A 24,489-nucleotide genomic window follows, 5' to 3' on the forward strand; every position below is an offset into this window, starting at 1 on the left:
ACTATGATAATACAATGAAATATTTTCAGTTAACCTACTCCATTATAATCCACTATAACGGTATAATAAATATAGGAGACAGAGCAGTGATAGTAGCACAAGGAAGTACTTTTTATGAAATACCGAACTGTTTACAAAAATGCAAAAGGCGTTTACATAAACTACCCAATTAAAACGATTGTTAGTATAACAAATATGGAAAGCGTGGAAGGCTAGCCGGCTAAGATCAAGATATACATTATTTTTTTATTGCAAAAGGGTGTTGGAAAAAAGCACCCTTTGAGTACCAAAGTGTTTTACAATGCTATGCAAAACCACATGTTACCCCCAACGTCACTAGTTTCTGGCATGATGTACATAGACTGTACATAAGATATTCCCTGTAAATAACGATACGTTAGTGAGGCAGATAAAAGACTAATATAAAATCATTCTCAAGAGGCGAGTAACAAATAAGTATCCAGTAAATGAACTACATGTCCAAAGACATTTTGTATTGCAGTTGGTATTGGCCTAAACATGACATCATAAAGCTACATGAATAAAGTGGTACCAAGTTGGACATTTCAACTTTTTTGACTACTGGTGCAGGTGCCAGTCACATTGAGCTACTCCTTCTCTTCTATCAAATTAGCCTGTGTAGTAAATATGGCGAGGTTTCTATAAAATTGTCTGATCATTATATATATATATGCATTATGTAGGGCCAGCAATGTCGTTCTCTTACTGATGCTGGCCCTTCATATTGCATAGCAAAAGCTGATAGTTTAAATCTTCTACATAACTGTTAACTCCCAATTTATTATTTCCACAGCATCATCACGGATGTTGACAGTTTTAAAAATGTAAGCATCTGTTGTAAAATCTGCATATTGAATAATTGGGAAAAAGAACCCGGAATAAACTGCAGTTTGTAATAATTTTTGATTCTTTGGTTTTGGAAAAAATACCTTTAGGCTGTTTGTAATACCACTGAACATTATTAATTAAATTATTAGATTATATATATATATATATATATAGGTACATAGGGTTTCAATGTGAATGACACTTTTACTTAAGGACTGGAATATGTGAGATAAACCTCTTAATAAATGAAGTAAATACAACACAGTCAGGGCAACTATTCATTTTATTGCCCTTCTAGTAATACTAATATTGATATAACTTAATAAGTTATTCCTTTCTACATTTTTTTTTCTTTTTTTGCCAAAAATAAATTATCATTTCATGTATGACAATTTGTAACAGTTGGCATATTGTTTTACTTAGTTAAATAGGGTCAACAATGTTATGTAGTGACTAATGAACAAAAAAATATACATATTTTAAATATTTTTCCTAATCTCAAAGAAATGTCACTACATAAAACAATCAGAACCATATTAAAGATTATTTCGGAGTTTGTAATAGGTTGGCAAGTTAACGCAAACTCAAAATGATCACAGAACAGGATGACATACATCATAAATTGTTTTAAGAGGCAACTAGAAAACATTTTTAATTAACAGGAAGAAACCTGCATCACAGTGATCAAGAAGACAATAATTCACCAGTCTGATAATTTGCACTAGATTAAAGCCTATCTTGCAGTTAGAAAATATTTTAATTAAGTTTTCCCTGGATCAGGTTCAAGTTCAAATTCATTTTTGAGATAAATTAGTTTTAAAATGTAAAAAAAATGTACCTATAAGCCAGAGATTTCTCAACTCAACTTTTTGTACAGTTTTATCTCATTTTTTTTTTTGCAGGGTATGGGTAAATCTGATTTCAGTATATCTAATCATTTATTCCATCCTTTCTTTTGGAGTTTATCAGTTAATGTATCCAAAGTATGGTTTCAATTATTTGTCAAGTAAACGTTAACCAGAATACATCTACATAGCAGCCTCGAAGGTCTACATGACAACAAAGTCAAGAGTTCAAGAAATTGTTGATCTTAAAAAATATATATTATGTATATGATGTAAATGACATATGATTCATTTATCAAATTGTTCATTTTTTTACACATAATAAAGACGACAAATTGACAACAAAAAAAATTTACTAAGTACACATTGAAATATGAAAAAATAAATAAAAATAACTTCATTTAAAATTATGCAAATGAGTCTTAATAATAACGATGACATTTTCAAACATGGAAGTAACTTAGAATGATTGTCCTTATGAGCCACTTGTTTTGATTTTCTTTTTTTTTTAATAAAACATATTATACTCTTCATATGCTTATATATATAGTACAATTGAAATCATGAAAAAATATTATCATAGACACAGATAATATTCATGTGTTTAATTATGTGACATGGTCCTAAATGTTAAATCTTACTGTGTAAAAAATGAGTTGAAAAACACTGTGTTTCATGAATTGTCTATTAAAAAACATTTCTAGGCAGGATTAGAATATATATATATAGTTTCAAGTCTCCACAAAACTATGCTAGAGAAAGATACATGTTAAGTTACATGATTCGGGGCTAATCTTTCAAAATAGTAATCTTCAGATACATATTTTACAATTTCAAACTGTACAGAGTATCCAGTGTTGGGTTTTAGCAACATATACAGATCGATTTATTTTTGTTTTATAAAATGCATTTGTAAAATGAAAAGCCACAGAGTTAAAATAAGGAAGATCGAAATATGCCTTGGTAGGTAATAGTGCTCAAACTTGAAAGCTGCATCTTTGGTATTGAAAGTTCCGTACAAATTGATGTAGCTTACAGCTTTTTAATAGGGTGAACAGTAATTGGTCCAATTTTTTTCATTACGAAACATTAAAGAATTATTGTAACAATAAATTATTTAGGACCTGAATTGTTTGTTTGTGTTTATACCATGGGCTGTATGAATTTATTTATATATCAACTAACTTGTACCACTTCTTTCAGAAAATTATATAATATATATATATATACTTTATATTTATTTAGAAGCTTTGAAATAGTACAGTAAACACTTTGCAACACGGTGTATAAACTACAGAATGTCTTTGATATTATTTGGGTCTTCAGATAAACAACATTTTCATGACCCACTGGTGAAAAGAACATGATCACAATCGGTCTTGTAAAGTTTGGATAGTTTGGGAAACACTCGATCACACAAAAATAATATAAAACAGTCAAGTTTAAAACAGTGGTATTGCATTAATAATGCACGTTCTATTTGTACGATTGGCTTCTTGTGGTGAATATAAACATCTAAAGGGCTCAGTGACATTTTGGAGAAAGATATATAGTGCTGTAAACAGGCACACACTGAAAATGGAGGCAAGATCATCTGCCTCCCCAGTTTCTACAGTTCTTCACATTTCAACTCATTTCTCAGGCCTGCTGAGAGCAGTAAGGTCCTATTATTGGCCATGTCTTCAGCAGCAGACTAATAATCCTTCGGTAGTACCAAACTAGATGGCCAAGATAATGAAGTTGAAAAGTTGATGCTTTTGTTGTTCAACTTGTGCAAATCATGCTGCTTCAGGTAAGTCCTGTAGATTTGACTAGCATATCCTTTTCCGTGCTATGAAAAGAGAATAAAAAAGAATAATATGAGTATGTTGTTTAATAGCTTCCAATGAATTCCATTAAGTCATAATTTGCACAACAGTTTTCATTTTGATGTTAATACTATTAAGTTCCAAACCTACTTATGCAAACGTCAACTAAGATAACAGATTATGGTAAATAATGCTGACATAAGAACCTTGTTTCTAAAAGTTATGAATTCAATATTTGAAGTTTTTTTTATCTCAAAATAAATGGATAGAGGTGAGGATTTCTGAAGAGAGAGAGAGAGAGAGAGAGAGAGAGAGAGAGAGAGAGAGCTATGTATTTAAAACAGATTGAACTTCAAAATAAGTAACTTTTTTTAAAAACAAGGTTTCATTGCATTCAAGTCATTTGCTTGTTTTAATTCTGGTAGATAAGGAAACAAAAGTACTTATAGGTGCTACTGAACATTGAGTCAATGGCGATAATCAACCAAAAGTCTGTCTAGAAATACATAATGCAGTGTGCACATTTGCTACTTGCTAATTGGTAATTGGTAACTGGAGTTTAATTGGGAGTACGTGCAATAAAAGGTTATTATATCTGTTAATACTCAGGATGCATTACTGTCCAATAACCATCTCATAAATACAAATGTACTATCTCATTTGGTGAGCTTATAAACACAAGCTTTGGATAATTTATTTTATAATGTACATCTATTTAAAAAGATGGAAATTTTGATTTAGTTCCCTATGCTACATATATAATTATGGAGTTAAAAAAAAATCTCATTTAGTTACATATTTAGTTGCACTAACTGTGAATTGAAAAATATAATCTACAATTATATAAAGGGGAAAGGCTTAGGTATTATCCATTAACGGACTAAGCCAGAGCTGTTGATTTTCAGGCACTGAGTGGTGCAAACAGACAATGAATTCTCTGTCTCCTTCCTTTGGTACAAGCAATGTAATCAGTTGTTTACATTTTGATTCAGCTGCCCGTTTTCAGGCAAGAATATCCAAAAACGCTGACCTGTTTGTGGTCCGCAAGACCAGAGTATAAAATAAAGGTGAGAGACATTTATTAACAAGCTCTTTGGATGAGAAAGTGTTGAATATTTGTCTCCAATAAGAAAAAAGTCAAAAACATTAAATTCTAGGTAAACTGGCACTGCTAGCACTTTCATTAAATCAGTTAAAGGGATGTGATTCTAGATTTGCAGCCTGAAGTATCTATATCTTGCAAGAACTTTGTGACAAAATGCTTCTATATTATATTTTCTATGCAAAGTTGCAAACCCCTTTTAATGTGTTCGTTAGTGTAGACTCGACAAAAAGAAAAAAAATATAAAATGGTTAAATACATTGATCCACTAAACCAATATGACATTTTACTCCAATGCTATACAGTATGTGTTTATACTGTATTTTATCACATAATAATTATACCTTTCCATGGACTGTGCTGGTTGTTACCACATAATAATTACTATTATTATTTAAGAATGTTATTTTGGGACACTTGGCAAATTGCAGTCTTTACATTTTTTAAACTCTTTATTTTTGGAGACATGTGCATGCACCTCCCTATAATTATTGTAAATAAATGTTTTCTTTGGTATGTTGACTCATAACACAACGCACACGTCGAACACGATTTTACTAAAAAACTGATAACCTTTTTGTTATTTGTCATAAAACCATATATGCAAAAATCAGACAGACATAATATTCAGAGGTAAATTCTAGACCCCTTCCCAACATCTTTCTGACAGCTCTTGAAAAGAAATCCTGAACAAAAGATGATTCATATACTTACACATTTTTTTAAAAAAATCTTGACTATATAACCTCTATAACATATCTACTGTTGGTGCTATCAAGTATACAGTCACTACAAAATGACTGTGGTACACAGTTTAAAAAGCAATCCTGTAACCATAACAACCAAGTGGCAGGAAAATTCTGTCGGCTGCTATAGTGATAAGCCTACTTTTCTAACACAGTATGAACCACACAATACTTCATCTTGGGCCTAACCACTGTTCTGCCCAGTACTACTACCCCTCTTGCATTACCCCAGTATTTATTTTTATCACATAGTCTACAATGCCAACTACTGTTATGATCTACTCAGTTTATTTCCTGTTTAATGAGGGGATGTTCACTGAAGTTTGGGAAAAAAAAGGAAAGGGACACATTATTTTTTTAAATTATACAGTTACAAGAACCTCTGATTCTCTCATAAAATATCAGTTGGAGTAAAACTTATTTCATTGTTGAAAAATGACAAATCAGTATTACTTACATTTTGTTTTCAGCATTTATTTCCCTCTAAATAGTTTTATGCGTGTCAGGAAATCCATTTTGCTTTAAAATGTGTGAAATAGAGGAAGACTCCATGCTGCCTAAGCCATCAAATTCATGTTGTGACCAAACCAGGGAACTTTCATTCCAATAATCCGTTTAAAAATCCTGACTTTAATGTATAACAGCGTCTTCGACCATTGCATTGTAACTGTCTGGTAACAAATTCCCTTAGATAACCAGGCTTCAAAGATAGCATTAAATCTCTGAACCCTTCTAACCACTCCACAGAAATTTAATCCTGGCACGGCAAATTAGCAAGGAATTATTTACATGGAAATTAAACGTTTGTCGTGTTTGTACCGCTACAATAAAATGGTTTATATTTTATATGCTTGAGATTTAGGGAACAAATATATTTGTGGAAAGACCTAATATTTTAGTTTGCATTTTCCTAAGGTTATACAAATACATGGAAATGGTAACCACTATATTCTATATTCTGTCAACATTTCATACAGTATTGCAGTAATGAACCGCAATATTTCCAAAATTAAGATGTACTAATCCTGCCAGATAGCATGGCGTACAATATTTCAAATGGCCAAAGACGATCACATTTGTGATGTGGTTGTAGTCTAAGAAGAGCATTAGGGAATACAGAGATTTTGGACCCAAATGTGTACAGTCTATCCTAAAAATGGACACTTATGAAAGAACACTTATGGGAATCTTTCCGTAAATATATGTTTCCATAACCATATTGACTTCATACTTTTTTTCTAGCTTGGATTCCACTTGAACTTGGCTCATGTCATCTTGGCCAGCAGTTTATTAGAGGTTTATCTAAAATAACAGTATTCAACTGGCTTAAATGAGGGAAATGTTATTTGCCTAGATATTTGGAGGTAATGTTTGTTTTGTAGGTTAGATAAGATATATTAGCAATATCCCCCACATTGGAAGTTGCTAAATTGCAAAACTTAATTTCTTAACTAAAAAGATGGGTTAGTAGAAGTAACAAGTCTTATGCACAGTTTAGATGGAGCATGGCACAATTACTTTCTATTATCTGACAAGGTGGCAAAAGGGATGCTATGGATATCTATGCCCACGGAAGGGGGAGGGATCCCAGTTGGCCACAAAGGCTTCTTTAAAAGGAAAGGCCCAATTTGAAGCATGAATTACACTATTTTTTAAAAAATGAAGCACTATAAGATGAGAACTTAAATTTGAATAATTTACAGCTTACATTTTTATTCATGAAGAAACAGAAAGGAAAGATTCTTTTGGCATTCACCGTTTTAATGTTTCCTGTTTACAACTTGGTTTCTAAAGTGCAATAAATGTCTATTCACAACTTTTTCGCTATTAAATCTATACCAATGTCCTAGGAATCCGTAATGCATTGCAGAGAAAATGAAGAGTTTTAAACTGCAATAAAATTCAGGCTCAAAATCTATTATTTTATTGGCCCTTGAAAACTCGCATTTTATAGCTAGTCATAAGTTTTAATGAACAAATATGAATATAATGTGTGTGATTCTGGCATTAAGTTGAGAAAATACCCAGAAACCAAGGAATGAAAGAAAAAAAAGAGCTGAAGTCATTCAAGCTGGCATTATATTAAGGACAAGGCCAGCAATTGCTTGTAAGAACTGCATAGCCTCCAAAGCTGGGGACTCGTTAGAATAAATTATGATAAACGTTCATTTTTATTAACAACAATACTTAGCATTTAAGGGGAATTCCCACCATATTTTTAATTAAAAGTATCACATTGAAAATTAGTTTTCAAAACTATTATATATTAGAATATTTTTTTTTAGACTTTACTAGTTCTTTTATCTTAGCATAGTCACCTACACAAACACCCTGACTCAATGAAACTGTATTGTGGTAAAGAATGGCTTGGTGTTAATCACCCAGCCAGATATTCTGACTAGTTAAATTCTATAGAGGAACGGATTTAATTAGCATTATGAAAAAGAATCAGCTCAGTGTTGTGTTTACTCAGGGAAAGTCACCCAAAATATCATATGTTAATTTTGCGTGTTGGGATATATAATGAATTGAGATATTAAAGTTTTGTTTAGGTAGGCTTATAGCTGTTAATTAAGGTTATGTATGTGCTTTGCCGTTTGCTTGCAAAAGCAGTGGATACACATTAAGATACATTACAGATCTACTGATGTAAATATACATATACTCTTTTCTTTAAATTACAGACACACGTCTGAACAATCTGTTATCAGTTTGAGAACATGCAACACATTGCACTTCAGTATGACGAATGCGATGCATTTATATCCATTTGCGTATGTAATATATTTCAATAAAGAAAGCTCCATTTCGTTTTTTTTGTTTGACTATAAATTATCCATGCCTCTGAAAATGAAGGCATTGGTATTCTAAATATATTCTATGACAGAGTCTGACTTTTTGGAAACAGATATTTATATCACAAAAAACATATTGTTATATGCTGTCAATGCTTCACTCAGTTGGGGTTTGACTTGCTATCGGTGTGGGGGAGGGGCACAGGAGTCATGATAAGGACCCAAGTTGTTTTATTGCTAACATTTTCACTTGCTATCATATACATCAGGGTATATTCTGATTTACATAGCCCTTCAAATAAATAGTAATGTCATGCATTGTCAGAAATAACCTTACAGAATTTGTTTTTGGAGAAATGCTACTTAGGGTAAAAAGGCCGAAGTATGTATTCTGTGTGTGTGTGTGTGTGTGAGTAGATGCAATCAATGTTATATTGTACAAAGGTGAATGTACAGAGAACTTGTATTGGAAGAAGGAGAAACATCACTTTTACTGACACAATGAGACAATGCTTACAGTAATATTTATATATATATATATATATATATATAAATATATAGATATATATATATATTTATTTACATATTCCGGTTGCCATGAATATGTGTGTCAAGTAAGATACCCTAATCCAGACATCATTTTACTTGGCTATATTGCTTACCAAGGAGCTGAATCAGGGGACTGCATTGCATTTAAACCCAAAAGAGACAAAAGAGATAGGACTCGCCAAACTTGGGGTATTTTGACATAGTGGCAGGCTAAGCAATAAATGGCCAAATGCTGTGACAAAAATATTGATACCTTTGAAAGGTGTTTTTTGAATGATGTTTGCTGGGTATGGGCTAAATTCTGTGTACGCTTCATCTGTCATTATTTTTTCTAATATCAACCTGGGAATCTGAATTTTTATGCCTTTAATGCTTTTTAGGATATGTGCTCCTCTATTTTCAATGTATAGTATGGTGTTCGCAGAACGTCCAAATCACGTAATGTACTGTATCACAAAACATATTGCGGGAGAAAAGTGATGCATAGACGAACAAACATACTGATGATAGGAAGTAGTATAAATCATCTAAAGGTTAATAATGCCACTGACTATATTTTCATATTCACAGGTGGAATTAGAATTAGAATTATGACCTCTTAAATGTCAGGTTGGAAGTATTGTTTTTGCCCTATAACTTTAGGAATCTAAAACCAGCGTTCTTGTCTCTTCTTGTTCTCTCTCATTTTATAGCTTTCTTAGTGCAGAATAACATTGCCCTGGGTGCACTTGTTAAAACAGGAAAACCAGTTGTATGTCTATAGAGAAACTAGTTATATTTGATTAGGTTCACTCTAAAAGATGTAATGGCTCAACTACTAATTGATAGAGTTGCTTTCTGAGACCTGTATTTTGACAAGCCTTGTCACAGGTACTTTATTCAGTGTTTAATGGATTGCATAAAATCTAAGTTGAAGCATTTTTATTTTTTTCCTGTAAGGATGTTTATACCGTAGGGCTAACTTTAGGCTTTGCAAACCTACTGCTTGCATGAACAAGGACAGAAAGTTTCTGCCATCCATTACTAACGAGAGACACACACAATAATGAATAAACAAACTGAAGACAATGAATGCACTCAGAGTACATTTAGTGAACAGGAATTAATGTGTACTATATAAGCAAATTATACAAAAAGTCAAGGTAAAAGCACTCTTTAAGGACAATATGATTTTTTTTTTTTCACCCATCATCAATTTTCATTTTCAATACATGTTTCTATATATCATAATTAGATTGGCCTACTAAAGTAAAAGTATAATGTTTCATGTAAAATGTTCCTTGTCACAATAGTATTAATATAAAATCTACCTTTATTATTTTCTTTAGTGCTATATATATATATATATATATATATATATATATATATATATATATAAAATATATATATATATATATATATACATCTGAGTTATTTTTTAAAGATCAGAGCCTTAACACGGGCTTATTCCTCAGGAAGCTGCCCCTCTTGTCGCATTGAAATTGCAGATATTTGTGAGAGTGGAACTCCAATAGTCTCAATCGTCTCATAGCAGTCTGGTAAAACAATGCAGCTAAAGTCCAGTAAGTATGGTGCAACATCCTAATGGGCCTGACAGATTTCAACACAATCTGCACTGAGGAATCGTGGCCAATGAATGACAATTTGCATGAAATGTTCTTATTATGGTTGTTGTAAATGTCAGAACTGAAAAATATAATCGGAATATCTTAGAACTAAAAATAAACACACACTATAGATGGTTTTCAGTGCTAACGTCAGTTACATTTTGAGTTCAGATGTGACAGTGCCTATTTAAAATTAGTAACGCACAAGCAATTGAGAGTTTCACAATAAATTAAATTAAATGTATAACAGAAAAACCACTAGACTCCAGCTCCTCACCCTCATCCCAGAAATATGCTACTCTAATGGAGACAAGAGTCCCATCTGCATCACCATGACTACCTGCTTCAGAGTAAGAGCCAGGAACCAGGTTACATGGCAGTGTTATACACAGAAAGGAGAATGCTATCATGTTTCAAAAATACTGCAATAAGAAATCGGAAATGCTTGGGAATCACCAATAAAAGTTAACTAATTATTTATTTTATAATCGCCATTTTGTACACAAAAAAATGTATGATTTTAAATAATTGAATCTAGCCATAAAAGTGTACTTTTCCATTAAATTAAGGTTGAACTCTATATCGATATGGTCAGGAGACTAGTTATCACACGTAAATTACCAAGTCTCTGGGGCAGAGAGTTTATAAATCTAGTCTGCTTTTTAAACAGATTTCCTATTTCTATTTTGTGTATTTGTCATCAAACCCGATCCCTCACAAATCAGTCTGTGGTTCACCAATGGTGGGAAATGATATGGATCAAGTCTGGCTGATGACCCAGTTCCTCCTCAGCAACTGGTTTACAGCAATAATAGTTGAAGAACGTCCACTAATACTGTACACCATCATAACATGGATGAAACCATGGCCACCACAAGCATCATTGTTTTTGCATGGATATTCAAAATATGACACTAATTTGACCATGTGTCATCATTTTTAAAATATCTAAAAACGGAATGCAATCTGTTTAGGGAACATGTTTGCGTGTTTTAGATTAAATTACTTTCAGTCAATTTGTTCAGGAGTAGGAGAGCGTTCTCCCAGTTGTATTTTTAATCACCTCTCAAAGAGGCATTTGTAAAGCTCCATAAACCTTAAGACTGTTCATTATTGTTGTAGAAACTGTACTTTTTGTGATGGAAATAAAACATCACAAATTTTCTCAGGCAGTTGCCACAAGATCAACTGGGCTTTTCTGTGCTTGCAAAATAACATGTAATAGAATAAATAATCAGGTAGGAACTGTATGTATTTTATAGATATGGAGGATTTAGAAGCATAACTTTAAATATTACCAACCAATGTTTGTAGCAAACTATAAACACTGTAAGTACCCATGATTAATTCTCAATGGTGACACCTGCAGTTTCAGAGATCATTCTAGAAGGTCTAACAGCTTAGTATAATATGTCTTCTGTATAGAATGAAGCAAAAAAGTTAATCACAAAACTAAAATGTCTATCTGGGAAAAAAGGATTTCCAACCTCATTTTAAGGTTATGTAATAGATTGCAGAATCCTAACTGTGTTAAAATATTATGATTATATCCGTTAATAATAATGATATACTGAACATGACTTGGCTGCCTATTGTTCGATCTTTCTGACAAAGAGCATGCTTAAGACAATGGTTCTCCACAATTGCACAGTCAGTGGTGGGAAACTTTGACACTGTCGAACTGCTTACACTCTGTAATTCATATGCAAATTAATTTGCAAGCAAATTTGTTGCATTGAATTTGGCTTGGAGTACTCTAGCTATCAAGGCTGGACAATACATTGACAGCCAAAACAAACAATTAGCTAAGTCTTTACAACCGCAATATTTTTTAATTTTATTTTAAGTATGATATATTCAGGTTCTGTTTAGGGAACATGTTTTATTATATTGTAACACCCAATTATTTAGGTGTTTTCCAAAACCAAAAATGCATACAATAAACTTGTTTGTAAAAGACTAACTAATTATATTTTGCCATATGTATGCTCTTCCCCATCTAAAAAACTTTCTTGTACTTAAGTATTTAGCGTAGACAACTCTGCTATGAGAAAGTGAATCAATCAATAACTGGGCCAATGAAGTTTGGTAGCACTAAAAAGTAACTGTAATTAAGCAAATCTAACACACAAAACATAAATGATACACATTGTTGCATCAAGGGTAACTACACCATTCTTTTTTTTTTCAGGACATGTATACATTTCACATGTTTCTGACCAGCACTCCCAAGGTAATACATTTTGTATGCTAAATGTATACATTTACAGAAAGTCATTTTATTGCAGGGTAGCAATAGGCACCAACCTGTGAAGAGTATATGTGTTATGGAAAATATGTACTGTACTATGAAAACAGGGAGTGTTATTTTCTATCTAAGCTTAAAATGTTCCTGTTTATATAACCCATCAAATCACAAAGCAGTAAACTATTCCACTTTATATATATATAGATATATATATAGATGGATGATGTTTTTACATCAGAGAATATCTGTCTCTAAATATAAAAGAAACAGACAACAATGCATTTGCAAATATTCAACACAAAAAGAAATAAATATATATATATATATATATATAAATATATATATATATATATATATATATATATATATATATATATATATATATATATATATATATATAATAAAGATACAATATGAATAAAGATGGTCTGGTACCTAAATTGCTACATTTTCATTAAATAAAGGGTTTGTTGTTGAATTGGGGGACATTGTTTCTTCCGCTCCTTATTAACTAGGGATTATACAAGCCCTAATCAGTACTGCAGGAGAAACGTATCAGGGTTGGCCCTTTATAATACATCATCGCACTACAGCATTCTGTTTAGTGAATAAATCCTACCATAAAAAAGGATTTGCCACTAAATCTGTTTCATGCTCTGCATCCAAGTTTTGAGATGATTGGAATGGTCTAAAGAATAATTTTTACTTTGGAAGATACCTTCTCATTTCACAGTACAAATAATTTCACAGCAGCAAATTATTCTGGGGAAAATTTCTGTTTGTTATCATACTGTGATGAAATTTGGAGAGAAGTAACAAAAATTGCATTTTTCTGTAATTGTAATAGTCTGTAATTATATGATTTCTGAAAAGACACAACTCCACTTCCCTTTGCAATCATATAATTTCCATATTTATTTAATTACTGAACATTTTCAGATGATGTATCTACTTGTACTCCCTCTCCTGGAGATGATCACACCAAACCTTTTTTAGGATATTGAAATTATAACCAGTTTCTACTGTGTATTAATATTTAGTGATTTACTAAGTACTCTTTGTGAAAATTATGTTGGCTAGTTTGTTGAGTACTAAATATGTGCTCAATAAAGTCATTAGAAAATATATACTTACTATAATTAGGACTAGTTATGACTAAATAACGTTTTTTAGCACACAGTGAAATACAATATGCTATGGAAGGACCTTAATACACCTTAAAATGTGAAACATGAACAAGAATGCCATCTAGGGTATATTAACTAATTTAACAATATAATTTTAAGTAAAAAAGATTAAAAATACACTTGATAACCACTACAAATGTAAAAACATATCATTTAAAAATGAAATGTTTTCTATTGCCTCAACACCCCTGCAGAAGCACTTTTTAGATCATGTCTAAGTAACCAGGCCATCTTTCAAGTAAGACCATCCACACCACCAACTTCATTTCAGATGTATGTATCTTGCTAATGTGCGCAGCTTGCACAAAAGAATGGAAATGTGGAAGCTCGGGGGAAGTTATGGGCTACAATGGGTATTTAAAACCTGTTCCTTCCCTAAAATAAAAATATAAATGGCATGGCCCAAACACACAAACGTACAACAAAATAATTAGTAAAAAAAAAATGACATTTTAATCAAGACATCACTATGTCATCACTGTCATTATTAGTTGAAAAAAAAAATCTTTTCAAATGTTATCAGCCCATAATGTGTCATTATGTTCTCAACAATGGGGCGATTGGCAGTTTGTGAGAGTGCGTGCCTTTTTGTTCCATTTAAATTGCTAGGGTAGCTTTAAAGCTGATGTCACTGTTGAAAATGCTAATATATTTTTTTAAAGTGATCGGTTAATTTAGGAACAAAAACAAGCCTTCACTAACCTATGTCTTATTATGGACTGTTTATATAATATTTAATCTATCTGTAAAAAAATACAAAAACTGTTGTTTGAAAGCACCATGAAAGTTCAAAATGATATCATTATAGAAGATGAAATGCAATATACTGACAAAAGATTCCAACAGACAAGGCATAAAAACACTGGAATCATTCAACCTTCTACCACCAGTTTAAAGCAGCATCTGCACTGTGTTGAGTTAAATATTATATAATTAGGAACAAGTATTCTTTTGTACTGTGTCAACTTGATCACAATTTAAATTGTGCTTAGGGCTAGTTCACAGCCTTCCCTTACTCAAATAGGATCTGCGAGAGGAACAAGGCATAGAATCACAATTAGCACAGCCAGGCTGGCCCAGGGCACTGTGCTGCCTGGGACTGAGAATAAAATGTGCCCCCATTCCTAAACCCCTCCTCCAATTATGTTACAGCACATGGTGTTCATTGATTTACATACAGATTATTAATAATAATAATAATAACATACTTACACACACTAACATACTAACATCCTTACACACACACCAGACCTTTGTTGGTTCAGGAGAGGGCAGTCCACAGACCAGTGGCAGGTCTGATGCCCCCTCGCAGTCTTCACACACTTCCTAGGTTTGAGGGTCAGGAAATTACCTTGTATTCCGGAACACAGATTCAGTTAGTGTGCTGGGGCTGAGGAAGCATCACTAAAGTGGCTTTCCTGGGGCCACGCTTAACTCTATTGGTCAGTCGGTCTCTTAATTTACTGTTGAATGGGGGACTGCAATGCTGCCTCCCACCAAGTGCTGCCTGGGTCTTATGGGCCCTTCTGGACCCATGGTATGGCTGGCCCTGATCATATCCACATAACCTATTTGCATGCATTAAAATGTTTACACTTACTGTACAAGTACATTTTAGTGCCACTATTTTATTTCATTACTGCTGAAAAGAAGGTTTGTAATGAACATATTCCCAGCAACAAAAAAGTACAGTAGTTTACTTAGAAATGCTTCTGAATTTTCTAAATAACCACTCCAAGCAATACAAATTACTATGCAAATGCACAACAGTTTCAACACGTCTATGGCAGCACAAAATCGAAGTGGCAGTCAATTCCCATTGTTTGAGCCGAGTAAAATATTACAGAGTACATTTGTACTTAAAAGCTATGCCAATTTGTCTGAAGCAATAGGACTGTACAAATAAACCTTACATAATCCGGAACAGCAATTAGAGATAAACTCCACTGCTGTTATTATCGACTTGGTTACAGCAGATGACCCAAAATTTGCACTTTACTGTCCATTCTTTGCATTCATGATACAAACAAAAAGATCATTGTTGCATTCTCAGAGTCATGAGTCATTAGACATGTGGCTATTCATGGATGTATTTGGCGTTAACATGAGACATGAGCATGAGACGTGATTATGGTCAGTCATGCTAGGAGGTAATTAACTTGTTGTACCTTGCAATGCTTATTTGTTAAAGATCATAAATGAGACAAAAAATGGATTGGACTAGAGATTAAAAATGACCCTGGCCCTAAGGCCAGTCACTAATAAATGGTAGCCGCCTACTGGATACAAGTGGCCCCATGCTACATACATATGCTTTCAAAGTGTGTATCCAGCAGGTAGTGGAACTCTAGGACAGGATCTGTTGCACAAATGACAATAAAGGTTACATATAAAGTGTTAGGACAAGCTACCACCTTTTAGGGTAAATAAATGAATTTGTTAAAACTATTACTTATTTTTTACTATATTTTTTGTTAGTTTACTTATTTTGAGGATATTTGGTTTAAATCATAGGAGTTATTTTATGGAATCTGTGTTAAAGTGGCAGAACTAGCATTCCTTTCTTGACTTTCCAATAGAAAGTCAAAAAGTAAAAAATGAAAAGTAAAATAGTTCATAAGATTATAGCACATTTGTTTCTCAATCTGACTTTGACAGATTCATTGTTTGAGCAGAAAAAAAAATACAGATACAGCTTTAAGAGCCTTGGACATCTTATTAATATAGTTTTCAAATTCAGAAGAAAACTGTTTGCACTTTTAAAGATGAATAAAATGATAACAGGGCTTGGAAGAAAATGTACTCAAGACTGACAATTTCCCTTCTTTAAGGAGACTCTCTTTTAAATATTATTAATTTAAGGAGTGACTAAGCCATTTTCTCACCTCAAACTTGCAAAACCAGAAAGAATCGGGTCCCACCAAAAAGGGACAATTACTTTACCAAAAAGAAACTTAATGGGGAGGAATAATCATCAAAATCCTTCAATTTAGATGGCTGCCTCCAAAAGAGTACACTTAATTGAATTTCTAGTGGATCTATTAGTATTACTCTTTCCCTGACACATGGTGCTTTTATTGGAAGCCTATAATATGATGCATTCTAATCACCTCTAATCAGAGTCTCTAATCAGAGACCATGGTATGGATGATGGGCTTCGTTATATAATTTAGCAATTGATTTGCAGGTCCATAAAAAATAATTCAATAATTGTAAGCTTTTGAGGCCTACAGGGGGGTTTTGAAAAGCGTTACCATTTCCACAATAAGTAAATATCTGACAATTAATTACCATGATAATCATAAACATATTATATAGTATATACATTATGGGCTAAAATTGACCAGAACCCTAAGTGACCCCATGGGCTCTGGAAAATTGTCACGGATTATGTAACATCTCCGACTTCTGTGTTTGTGTTGAACCAGAGGTTTGATAAATAAATGTGCTTTTTGTAAATAATGTATATGGTTTATTTAGCAATTTGGGTTCCATACACATGGGTTCCATAACAAATTGGAAGTGGATAGCTTGGCAAAGTATAAGGCATATATGATTAGCAAACACTAAGTTTATAATTATTATAAAAAAATAAAACAATGTACATAGAGGTTTTTTTTACATAGATTACATGGTATTAAGCACTCACTTCACATACCAAAAAAATAACAGGTAGAAAGAACCTATATGCATGTAAGTATATAAAGTATGTCAGGGCAGGACAAATTTGTGCAGAATGTAGGAGCCATATACAGTATGTATTTGATTTATGGGGCTTCATTTCAGAAATACACTGATTTCAATTGTTTACACACGGTATATTAATAACATATCTGCCTTATCAGTTAGGATTTTCAGTTTTTATAAATTGTGCACACTGTTATTATTCATTACAATCGAAATCCCTCTGCTAAATAAGGATAGACTTATTTTCTATATGCACAGTTGGAAGGCTAGAACTCAGGACACATTTCGGGAAATGTAATTCATATTCAAATTAGTTGGTGCACAGAATCTTAGATCCCTTTAGAAAGTAAAAACAATGAAAAAGAGAACGGACGGTCGCATCTACCACAGGTAGTGTTTAATGTTAGTATATATACATATATATATATATATATATATATATATATATATATATATATATATATATTTACAGCTTTTTGGGTGATTGTTGCAAAGAACTATATTAAATTACAAGTCAAAATGTGGGCCAAATACAGGAAAAGTGTGATCCTTAAGAGCTTCAACATATGCCATGGTTTAAACAAACACATCAATGGTTCTTTGTATTCATGGACCATGACAGATCCAGCAAATAACCCTTTGCAACTTGATGCATGTCTACTTGATGTATTCTACAGATGCATCTGTATTTCAGACTAAAATACAAATAGTCAGCAAAAGGACTTGGGGTTTAAAGATGGGGCATGGCAGATGGCAAAGCATGATGTGAGGTATATTACACAGGCGTTTTAAGGATAGAGGTGGCTTCCACCGACTAAGGAGGTAGAGCACTTTCAGTCTTATATGAATATCTTAATTAAATAAATTGTTTCAATAAGTGTGCCCAACTTTGTCCTTAAGGCCTGAAAGCATTAGCCAATTAATACTTTGTAATAAGTAATGTCTCGTTTGAGGTCAAGATGGAGCACTTCTTTATGAAATGGGTTGTCAGCTCCCTTGACTCTAAAAAATCAATTTCCATCTATAATCAATTTATAATACCTAACCTGACCTGAGAAAGGGAGAATTAATACTTACTCAGATAGGGAGGCTTGTAAGGTGCTCTGGTGCCAGACAGCAGGCCATCCAGCTCCTTCCTGTCCTGCATACTGCCTCCATTTCCATTGCCAACCCCTGCCAGCCCTTGTAATGCCTTCTCTTTGCCAAAGGTAGAAAATGATCTCTCCCCTCCTGGCTGCACTTCAGGTGCTTCGAACACCTCAGTGTCCGGAACTGAGTCCATGCCAGGCACATGGAGGTTACTGCGGTAGTCCGCTGCCTGGCGGCCATCGGCAGAGGGCACAAAAGAAGGCATCCAGCAGCGGTCTGAGTGGCCAAGAGCTTTGCATTCCTCTGTGCAGTTAGAAAATAAATCAGCACCTGCAAGGAATATGAGATGCAATGAGTACTAAGCCACAGTAAGCATAGCAAAAAGAAAATTAGTTCTAATAATATACAGAAACTGAAATAAAAATAATAATTGTTAATTTCTGGGTGGCTTTAAGTATCTATTAGTGATGATATGGCTGTTGTAATGGAAATCAGGGTTGGTCCTACCATAGATGTGACCTGCTGTCTTGGGTCTTGAGATTGTAGGGTGAAGGTGCCAGGAGCATAACTAGGAGGGCCAACCCTGATAGGTATTCTGACAAATTTGGTTGAGAATGGAATAAGAAAATCAGCACACATCAATGAATTACTATGTTCTAAAGGGGCTCTGGGAGATGGGCTAATGGTGGCCAGCTACTAATTTTGTGGGAATCTAGGTGAAAAGTGGTGAACTACAGCCAGATATTGTTGAGTTAAGGGTGACAGCAAAATACAGAAGTTGGTAGATTTGAGCTAAGAATTGTATAAGCACAGGGCTCTCATTATTACACTTAAATAAACAAGAGCAACAGGCACTAATCTAGTATTTCACTGAGAGCCATTGTTCAAATCATGATTCTAAATATTATTATTAATAATTCATAATTGGCTTATGTGATTTAAACATTCTGCCTACTTTTGCATATTTATACTACCAGTGACGGTTTGCCAGGAAATGTGTCAGCATGGTTTAGTGAACATGTATGCACTTGGAAGATAAAGGAAAAATGTATTCACTGGCTATGTACAACTGAGGAGTCACTGCTGGACATACACAGTGAGATATTTACTGCTGCAGATCTCATTATGGGATAAAATATACTTTTTATGTGAGGGTCTTATATGTGGTAACCATGAAATCTGCTAAAGGTAATGGCTTTATGGAATAAATAAGCCAGGCACACTTCCTGGGGCACTTTCAATTGGATATATTAAGTCTCCATGATGTGTTTATTATCTCATGAATGTGTCATATGTTCTGATCAGTTGGCTACATCGGCTATGATGGAAGGTATTTTTCTTTGGTATTACACAGCCTTTTTTATACAGCATCTCCTTCCTTTAGCTTGGTTACATAGAAAGAGAGTTCCAATCCCTTCTACATGTGACTTGTGAAAATTTATATAAGAATTTCTAAACTGTTATTTTTTTAAATGTAAAATTCCCCAGGACTTACAGGTACTCATTCTAGTAGTGGTGTAACTAATAATAAGGAAATAATTCTGTCACTTTCCCTTTAATTTAGATAGCCTCCACTACTGTCCTAGGCCCTTTTATAATTAACTAGGGTATTTATAAGCATTTCCCTCTCTGTCTACACCCAGAACTCTACTAGACTAGACCACCTTACATATACTCACCTCTACATAAGAGACACATTTCACCACATCATAAACTACACTGTTTGGGCTTACCTCAACCCTAAAATATTCTCACTTCCACTAAGTCACAACAAAAGAACTCACCACAATTATGTTGCTGACTTTTGTTGGTTCAGGCAACTTTTGTAAGGGTGGGTGAGGAGAAAGGGAACATTGATTAGATGATGCTGGCTGTGTCCTCTAAGCAATAGAACTAATCTTCTATAAGGTGAATTTTAACCCATCATGATCTTGGGGTGCACTGTTGTGTCCTAAGGGATATGTCTCAAACAATCCTCACATTTCCTCATTAGTACAGTTGAGATCAGACTACATTATGACATCCTGAACATTAAAGGGGTAATGTATCATAAATAAACCCCCCAGAAAAACACTATGTCACAAAATACAAAATAGGTAGTTTAAAAGAAATATAGTTGTACTTAAAACCGTGATTCCCCGACTGAAGACTTTGTTGCCATAGCATAAGTAAAAATCTTATGAGGACAGCATAACGCTGTGGATAGGCAGTACAATTTCTCACAAAATAAACTGGACAACTGGATCAATAAAGAATAAAAAAAAAAAATAATAATAATAATAAAATATATATATATATATATATATATATATATATATATATATATATATATATATATATATATATATATATATATATATATATATATATATATATATATATACACACACACAACTGCATGGACTACATGGCAGTGTCTAACATATCTGTAAATATTTGCAGTTATGTTTCCTGTCTCTTCTGGTCAGATGATAAATCCCCCATACTAAAGAGCTCCCCTTTCTGAATGGCTGCTCATTTAACAGCTTTCCAAAGATGTGTGACCTTTCCTTTTATTACTTTTGTTCCAGGAAACAGGGAATAAGAGTGTCTTGGACAAATGCCAGATGGCCCGAATCATAATAAAGTTCACAACAGGTAGACTGTTAACAAATATATCACAAACTGCCACATAGTGTATTACAAACCATGGCAAAGCAGAGGCAGTTTTATGTTCTGCTGGTTAATATCAAGTTCACCTTTGTATGATGTCACCTTTAATATTGTTTATAAGGAGAGCAGAAACTATTTATCAAGAGCTAGAATCCAGATGGCACTATTTTTTTTTCCTGCAGCTCTAATCAACATTGCTACTATTAAATCAATTAGTATAATAGTTCAAGTTGGCTTTATTAGAATTACTATATGTGTATATATATATATATATATATATATATATATATATATATATATATATATATATATACACATATAGTAATTCTAATAAAGCCAACTTGAACTATATATATATATTAAGGCAATTATAATAGTTATATATATATATATATATATATATATATATATATATATATATATATATATATATATATATATATATATATATATTGTAGCATTTTAATCTCTATGCCAAGCATTTAAATGGTGTCCGGTGTTGCTTGCTTCTTAAGCCTAAGTAGAAGTCTCCTGCCAATGACCACACACTAGCTGGATTTAGGTAGACAGTGTAAGGTGAGATGTTGATGCTGATACTATTGACAAATTCCTAGATCTGATTCTACACTTGTCCTTAACAGATCCCTGGAGCTTTCCTACACGTCCTTTAAAACCTATTAAATTTTCAAAGGACACAAGCACTATTTTCTACTATTTCTAGGTAACAATACTTAATACAGTGCTATATAATCGAAGTACAAGCGTCTTTCTAGAGGACAGTAAAGAAAGCTGTGCATCGGGAAAAGAGCGTCAAATGTATCAACGGGCGCAAACATTATAATAATGTAAATGAAATCAATATGGGCTTTTTTTTCCCTTGAAATGTAAGCTCAATTTTTAACAATAACCATTTGGCGACTGAAAAGCAGCGTTTGGTGAGTGAGGTGCCTGGCAGACGATTGATTTCAGACACACACACAGTGGGGTTGTTTATAAATTGGGATTCTGTCGCAATGCTTTTGTACACAACACCATATGTATGCTAATGTGCCTCCCCACACTAACTGTGTACAAAGAGCTTAACATAAATATTATACAAGACTTACAACTCAATATAAACACAGAAGAATTCACTTCCATACTGGCTATATATAATTCTCTGTCCCCAGTTCTTTTAATGCTTCACCACCAATACATTCCAATGCAATACCTCTTCCTATTGGGCTTAATTAATAATAATGTTTGTGTTATGGAGATCTTTCACCATATTTGGTATAAAATTGCCAAGATTTCAGAAAAAAAGAACATATATATTAGTCTCATCGGCTGTAAGTTAATAGTAAATAAGATGATTGGTATATATTCTCAGTAGGAATAATTTTAAAGTAATGATCAAAACCATTTTCTATTTAAAAAAGTCTATCTGACATTGTGGCTTCATCAGAAAGCCATTCAAACAGTTATAATATGTGCTTAATATTCAACCAGTTCATTGCATTATAATAAAATGCATAATGTTAACTGTTCTGTGTCCTCTCAATACCATAAATGTATTTTGTAAAAAAAAAATGAAAAAGCAGAATCACCAACAAGGGTTAAAGGGCAGAAAATGGAAGGAATTCTTATAACAGATTAATCTCACTTTGTAATGACTTTTATTTTAAATTAAGCAACGTACCACGTAGTAATTCTGCCTTGAATTCTAACCTTCCATTGATAATAAGTATGCAGAAAGCTGGAAATAAATTACTGATCAGTGAGCTGTTGAAGAATCCAGAACGTGAACTGCTGCTGGGATTAAAGAATTGAAGGAAGGGGTATGCAAGAAACATAAAGACTTTCATAGAGAAGCCTACAAGTTCAATCTTTTATACTCCACCGTGCAAATAAAAATAATGAGAAGAGAAGGTATTAAATAATTGGATGGGTTTTTTGTGTCCAGACCTTTAGCTGCAAGATGATTGACTTTGCTATATAATTCAGTGTTAAATGTGATTTCTAATTTGCCTTCTATAAGAAAAAAATCAAGATCGATTATAAGAACCTCTATCTCAAAAACAGGATTAACCAGTTGAAATTAAAACAATCTGACGTCATATACACAGAAATGTGTTTTCTGAGTCATCCAAATATTCTCTCATTTTATGATTGTCAGCTGCCACCTTGTTTTAGTTCAAATTCTAATAAAACGGTGGACGATTGTGAATGCAAGAAAGGTCTTTATTAAAATAAATCGCAGATTTTAAATCAACTTCTTTTGAATAGCACTGTATGGAAGTGCTGACACCTTTTCATACTGCATTGTTCCCTCTCCCTGGGAGAAGGGCAAAGGGCATGATTATGTATGTAAAATGATGGTGGGAAAATTGTCTGGATTGAGAGTAGAATGTGGCTAGTTTTTACCCTACATCGAATCATTATAATCTAGGCTATTAGAGGTAAAGTCTCAAAGTCTTGTTATTTACACATTCATAGCAAAATGTAATGAAACGGTTAATTGTAGGTCTTTTCATGTATATATATATATATATATATATATATATGCAAATTATATTATATACATATATATAAATTAAATTATATTTTTTTTTTATTATTATTTTTTGAGGGAGAGGAGTGGGTCTCTTGCGTGGGCAACATTTTAGGTAACTAAGGCGTGATTAAATTGTCACATTTAACTGTGATCCAGCATCTAATTTGCAAGAATGCCTGAGCATCCTAATTGAACATTTAAATTTACCTTACTAAATAAATTCCCGAACCGCAAAGCCTGAATTTTTAAAACATTGTTATAATGCAGAGTAACGATTCTATTAACTAACAAGTAGACTGACATTTCACTAAGCTCATTAGGCAGCAGATCAACAATTAGCAATTTCTTATGAGGTCACTGGCCTTTGTTTGGTTCTAAATTATATTCCATACTTTTGTGGACTCTTTAGTCGCAAGTTAAATTAAATAATTACGTGGAGATTGCAATGTATCTTAGCAACTGGATTTTATAATTCGTTTGCTTAAATTGACATTCTCTAAATGTAATTCCACGTTACTGATCTAAAGATAAACATTTTGTTCCATCAGTGATTAAGAAAGGCTCTTACTGATAACTGTAGAAGTACTAGCGCTGCTTTGCCTCTGGGCCACTAATGGGTTAATGTGATGTATATTCTATGTATTTGTCAGATCGGTCTAAACATCGGAGTCAATCATTCCATCACATTTATAACACGTATGCACCGTTTTATTCATAAACTGCATTCCTACTAAACCCTGGAGGACACAAGCCACCTTAAATTTCTCTAGATCCAAGATCCATGACCACCGT

General features: G+C 33.1%; 1 protein-coding gene across 1 annotated transcript in view; it reads right to left on the reverse strand.

Annotated features, from left to right (window-relative positions):
• Positions 1-1,726: 1,726 nt before the first annotated feature.
• Positions 1,727-24,489, reverse strand: part of PCDH10 (protocadherin 10) — a 30,420-nt gene continuing 7,657 nt past the window's right edge. Inside the window, exons 4-5 of the mRNA XM_053461264.1 lie at positions 18,501-18,842; positions 1,727-3,525 (exon numbers count right to left, since the gene is read on the reverse strand). Of these exons, the coding sequence (XP_053317239.1) occupies positions 3,506-3,525; positions 18,501-18,842 (362 nt within the window). The 3' untranslated portion in view covers positions 1,727-3,505. The remainder of the gene's footprint in view (positions 3,526-18,500; positions 18,843-24,489) is intronic.

The sequence above is a fragment of the Spea bombifrons genome, chromosome 1, assembly GCF_027358695.1.
Source record: "Spea bombifrons isolate aSpeBom1 chromosome 1, aSpeBom1.2.pri, whole genome shotgun sequence".
NCBI classification, from domain to species: Eukaryota; Metazoa; Chordata; class Amphibia; order Anura; family Pelobatidae; genus Spea; species Spea bombifrons.